At 42.9% G+C, this 6000-nt stretch overlaps 1 protein-coding gene across 1 annotated transcript in view; it reads left to right on the forward strand.

Moving 5' to 3' along the window:
- LOC118160139 (leucine-rich repeat and fibronectin type III domain-containing protein 1-like protein) overlaps positions 1–5974 on the forward strand; it is a 33119-nt gene extending 27145 nt beyond the window's left edge. The window contains exon 3 of the mRNA XM_035314676.1: positions 3752–5974. Within this exon, the coding sequence (XP_035170567.1) occupies positions 3752–5150 (1399 nt within the window). The 3' untranslated portion in view covers positions 5151–5974. The remainder of the gene's footprint in view (positions 1–3751) is intronic.
- Positions 5975–6000: the final 26 nt, after the last annotated feature.

Raw genomic sequence — 6000 nt, forward strand, 5'->3', positions numbered from 1 at the left:
CTGCTTTTCATCTTCAGCAGACCTTGGACCATTCATTAAAACCCACAGGAGCTGCTTCGGTTTCCTAATTGACGCTGGTGTCCTGGCTACCTCAACCAAGGATTGAATGGTTTTGGGTCAGGATTTTTGGTGGAGAAAACAGCTTAGTGCAGGGAAAGAGAAAGAGTGATGGAGTGCAGGTATGCAGGCAGTAAATCCATAAAGTGTTTAACCTTTTGGTGGCAATCTTCACGTAGATCCCGCTCCTCCTTCCTCAGGAGGTGGTACACAGTAGGCTTTAGGAAATGGAACAGGATCCAGCATTTTTTGGAAAAAAAAATAAAAATAACATTTTATTTATTTATTTATTTATTTAAAAAAAAAGGATTTTCAGAGCTGCTGATGGGCTTGACAGATGATTGAGGCATTAGGTGAAGCAAATGTGACTTTTTCTTGTGTGACCAATGCGCTTCCCCAGGCAGCAGGCGATCACCATGCAAATGTGGGCATTGGGAAAGTGCAAATGAGTCCATTTGCATAGTTGGCCTGTCTGAATGCTAAAGAATGAGAGGGAAAAGAATAAACATTCTGCATTTTGATGTCATTTAGTATTAAATAGTTGGGGGTTCATATTTTGCCGTGATCTAGATTTATAAAACAAAAAGTTGTATTAACATCAATTACAGTAATTTGGCTTCAGACTTAATATTCCAAAAGAAACACTTGCAGCAAATCTGCTCCATGCCCAAGTGTATCGAGAGATGCGCTCCCAGTATGTTGGTCTTGGGGAAAAAATAGGAAATTAGCAATATGCTTTTTAAACATTTACTGGAAGCGCTTCTTACCCGGTGCCAGGTGGAGCGAGCAACAGTAAATTAAGCACATTATTTATTGTTGGTAAATTAAAGAGACTTTTCCAATGTGGTGGTTAACGCTGGACCAGGGAAGGGTAATAATGATGCTTCCCTCTAGAAAAAGAAAAAAAAAAAAAAAAAAGGCATTTTTCTAATGGTATTTCTAAGGAGGCAGATGGTGAGCACCTGGTTTGTGTGATGAGCAGGTTGGCATGGCAGTGGGATGGTAAAAAATAATAATAATAATAAAAATAATTTAAAAAAGGCAGTATTTGGGAGATGCAGGGGCTCAGCCCACTCCCCTCAGCCACAGTATCTACTCCAGGAATGCCTTGTATGATGGGTTTTGGGTTTTGTTTGCTGAAAAAGCAGTATTTTACGGATGAAACATCTCGGGACATGTTTCTGTGTGACGAGGGCATCAAATAGATATTAGCCACCGCCTATATATTGCTATTTCTGCGCTGCAAGGAGCCAAGGTCTGCTGCATTTAGGATAGCGTGCTGGGTTTTTTTTCGTCGTGGGGCAGCTCGGCAGCACTGCTAGAAACAGAATTGCTTTGGGCTTTTTTGGAGCAAGCCCACTAGCTGACTTAGAGTTCCTATTTAAACTAGGGCCCTTCATTTTTCATTATTTTTTTTTTTTTTGAGGATGGGAATTATTCCTTGAGGCTGGTAAAATAGCATTTATTATCCGCCCTGAAGCATGTGCATGTGTTTTGCAGAGTGTAAGCAATCTCCATACCACACTACCAATTTAAAGCTGTTAAAATGTGTTACATTTACAGCCAAGGCAATCCAAACTCTTTCCGATGGAGCAAAGTTAATAGCCCAATAGCTGCAAATTGTGGGAGTTAAATATCCCTTTCTTTTAACATCGCTTAGACTTGAAGCGATAGCCAATGTTTTTTTTTTTTTAATAATGTTTTCCTGCTGCCGATCTCCTGTTGTGTATCTCGAACCCAGCAAAAAATCTGAGATGTGGATGCACTGCCACTCATCTGCCAGCAAAATCTTTACTGTTTTGGAATTATATGACTAAACCAATTTGTTTGTTGTGTGAATTTTAAGCTGCAACCGTGCAGAAGCAAACCAGGGCAATGAGTTAAGAAGCAGCAGTTCAGGAAAAAAAAAAAAAAAAAAAAGTTCTTTTTGCTTACGCCCTAGATCTGCGCACAGTCGTATAAACACAAAGTTTATTTCTTTTACCGCCGTCTGCTGAGATGCCGTGGATTAAACCGTTTTGAAAAATACTATTGTTTTATCAGGCAATCAGGTATATTCCCAATGCAGTTTTTAGGTGCTAGTACCAAAGCTGCTTTTAACTAGAATCCAGGGCAATAGCAGTAATTCACTTCTATGCAGCTTTTCTTTTACAAGTCGCAATTTCCTTGTGACTGTCATATAGTTTGTAAGGGTAATTGCACTATGCTTATTGTTGGCTCTAAAAATCATTAATTTTAATGCCATGGTTTCACATTAGCAACGTTTAATTATTTTTTAACAGAATAATGGTTGAAGTGAGATGGTTTTGAACTGGATTCTTACAGCCCAGATGGCAGTTAATCCATTAAAGTTGCATTAATATTTGCTAATGACAAAACAAGGGAATTACAATATTGCACAGCAGTCCATTTTTTTGGATAATTACGCATCTGTTAATCATGGGTACCTAGCAGGAGTGAAAAGCTGGAGCCATTAGAGGCAAGAAGGGTTCGGGGCGCAGGATGGAGTGACAGTAGGAAAACTGTTGAGATAAATGATTAGGAAACATGAAGAAGATGCTTATTAGAAAAAAAAAATGGTGTGCTACCATAATTCTGTACTTTAAAGATCTGCTTCCCTGTAAAGGAGCTCTAGAGCGTGGTAACCCTGAATAAATAAAATATATATACATGAAAATATAAAATATATATACACACATAGCATGAAACTCTGCTGACACTTCATATTGTGCCCTGGTGACTCAGCAGGTTATTGTTGTCCCAGCTTTGTGGTGAACTGAGGATTGTGCCTTGTGTTGCATGGCTCGATCTCGAAGGCAATAGCTTATTATTTTACAGCATTCTGCATTTACCCACCATACAAGGGGGTCTGCACGTGCAATTACCTTTAATTGGTGACCTCTCGTGTGCCGGGGCTTGTATGTGAAGTCAAACTACGTGTGCTATTTGCAGAAAGACGACACGGTTCTTCTAGGGTTGGGTTGTTCCAGGACACTTGGGCGAAACACGGAGTTTGAGTCCTTTACGTTGCAGATGGGGAGCCTTCGTGGTCGCTTGAGTCACCACACTTAATGCTTAGCAATTTTTCAGCCAGCTGGAGGTGAAGTAGAAATGAAAATCAACCCTTGGCATAGCAGCCAAGCACTTCAGGTACAATGGGAAATAACTTGGCACGCACACGATTGCACAGAGATAATTTCATTGACCAAAACCATGTGTAATTATGAAATTTAGTTTCTAAAGCTGCACAGAAAAAAAAAATAATAATAATAATCACAAAACATATACCTGCTTCTTTGATTGAACACAATCTTGCTTTTCAGCAATGCCTTTGAAGGTGTTTCTCCTTCTTTATTTGCTGGAAAAGTTCTAGTTCTCTGCCACCGCTTGGGAAAAAAGTCCTGGTCTCGAAATGTGTGCTCTCCAGGGAGCTCCCTGCTTGGTATAGGCAGGGCATAGGTGAGCTGGGGAAAGCCAAAGAAAGCTGCTAGAAATCCATATTGGCAAATAAATAAATAAATATTTTTTTAAAAAAAAAATGAGGCAAGCATTACCACAGAGTAATGAAGCGATGCACAGTTCGAAATGAGGTTCTGACCCACGCACAGAATAACGACAACGACAAGTGTAAACCTATTTCTAATGCCCAATTAAAGTATATTTACATGGATTTCTTTTCTTTCCCCCCCTTTAGGTCTGCTATTTTTCTTACGATGGAAAGGCTGGTTGTCTATCTACTGGTTATTAGCGCAGCCGTGAAGGCCATGATGTGCCCCAAAAGATGCATGTGTCAAAACCTGTCTCCGTCCTTCACCATCCTCTGTACGAAGACGGGGCTTCTCTTCGTGCCCCCCAGCATCGACAGGAGAACGGCAGAGCTGAGGCTGATGGACAACTTCATCACGACGCTCAGGAGAAAGGATTTTGCAAACATGACCAATCTCATTCACTTGACGCTGTCGAGGAATACAATAAGTCAAATCATGCCTTACGCATTTTTTGATCTTAAAGGCCTTCACGCTTTACACTTGGATAGTAACAGACTGACATATATCAACGAAGATCATTTCAAAGGTTTGATCAACCTTCGACATTTAATACTCAGCAACAATCAGCTAAGCTATATCTCTCCCGGGTCGTTGGATGACTTTATTGAAACCATCGAAGACCTGGATCTGTCCTACAACAACCTTGTTAACGTTCCTTGGGAAACAATCGCCAAACTTTCCAACGTCAACACGGTCAGCTTGGATCATAACCTCATCGAGTTTGTGCCGGAGGGAATCTTCTCCAATCTTCACAAGCTTGCCCGTCTAGATATGACCTCCAACAAGCTGAAGAAGATCCCTCCCGATCCATTGTTCTCCAGGATTCCCGTGTATGCCAAGTCCAAAGGATCTCCTCTGACGTCTTTGGTGCTGAGCTTTGGGGGCAACCCTTTGCACTGCAACTGTGAGCTGGTGTGGCTGAGGCGCCTCACCAGAGAAGACGACCTAGAAACCTGCGCCTCCCCACCAGAACTGATGGGCAAATACTTCTGGTCCATCAAAGAGGAGGAATTTGTCTGTGAGCCCCCAATGATCACACACCGAACCCCTAAGGTAACCGTAACGGAGGGTCAAAGCGTCTCTTTGAAGTGTAAAGCTGTGGGCGATCCGGACCCCTACGTTCGCTGGATTGCACCTGACGGGAAGCTGGTCTCCAACACCTCTAGGACGATTTCTTACGAGAACGGTACCCTGGATATTTTGGTAACGTCTCTGACGGAGAAGGGCACGTTCACCTGCATAGCATCAAATGCTGCGGGAGAGTCGACGGCTCCGGTCGAACTCCTCGTTACCCCGTACCCCAACCTCGCTAACAGCACCAACTGCGATAAAGACGCGGAGCCTGGCCCCTCGGATATTCTGATATCTGCCAAGTCGAGCTTTCCGAACGAAACGAAGGCTCAGCAAGAGAAAGTGGTCGTGGTCGCCGAGCTGACCTCGTCCTCTGCTCTCATCCAGTGGCCTTCTCAGCACCACCTCCCCGGGATTCGCATGTACCAGATCCAGTACAACAGCTCCTCTGATGACATCCTCGTTTACAGGTAACCCCGCGTAGCCGCCCCGGCACCTCCTCCTTCGTGGAGGTGGAAGCAAGAAAGATGTGATAAGAACGTAGGTTGAATTATTCCCTGCAATGGCAGCTAATTGCAGGTGGTGGCTGTAAATGAGGGGACAACTTTGCTCGTTAAATTCCCATTGTTGAGGAGTTGTACTGTTAAAACTCATAATACACCCGCTTTCTCTGCTGCCTCTCGAGGATCTCTAAACCCTTTACAGCCATAATTAATCTTCAGAGTCCAGTTTAATGGATGGAGTGAGGCTGATGAGCATTATCTCAGTTAATACACCCAGGGAAATTAAGATGGAAAGTTTAGTTACCTTTTATGCTGATTAAGTGTAATTATTTTACCTAAATATATAGCAAAGAGGGGAAAATCGAGATGCTCAAAGTTCTGAGATGTCCAGAGATGCCCCCAAGCCACATTTTGCCTGTATGGCAAATACATGTGGCCACACCATGTCTCGTGTATGTTATGCTGAACCTTCAGCCCCTAAAAGTCATCACGCGATTCCTCTATTCCACTTCCATGGTGTCACGGGGACAAAGCTCACGGAGGAAACTGGACATTGCCCCGGAAGCTTTAGGTGATGAATTTTGTGTGGGTTTCACTTTTAAAGGCGCTGATTCATCGGCTGGAGTTTATTTGGTAAAATTTACTCGGGAATAACTATTTGGTGCTCAGCTTCAGTGGATGTTGTGCAGATTTTTAGAGTTGCTCCCTGGGCAGGGCGGTTGAGTTTCTGATTACATGCCTTGCTGCTTATAGGCTTTTGTTTGTGATTAGCTTGGGGGGGAAAGAAAGGGGTAGACCGACATTAAAGCAGGAGCTAGCGT

The sequence above is a fragment of the Oxyura jamaicensis genome, unplaced genomic scaffold (genome assembly GCF_011077185.1).
Source record: "Oxyura jamaicensis isolate SHBP4307 breed ruddy duck unplaced genomic scaffold, BPBGC_Ojam_1.0 oxyUn_random_OJ101965, whole genome shotgun sequence".
Lineage (NCBI taxonomy): Eukaryota > Metazoa > Chordata > Aves > Anseriformes > Anatidae > Oxyura > Oxyura jamaicensis.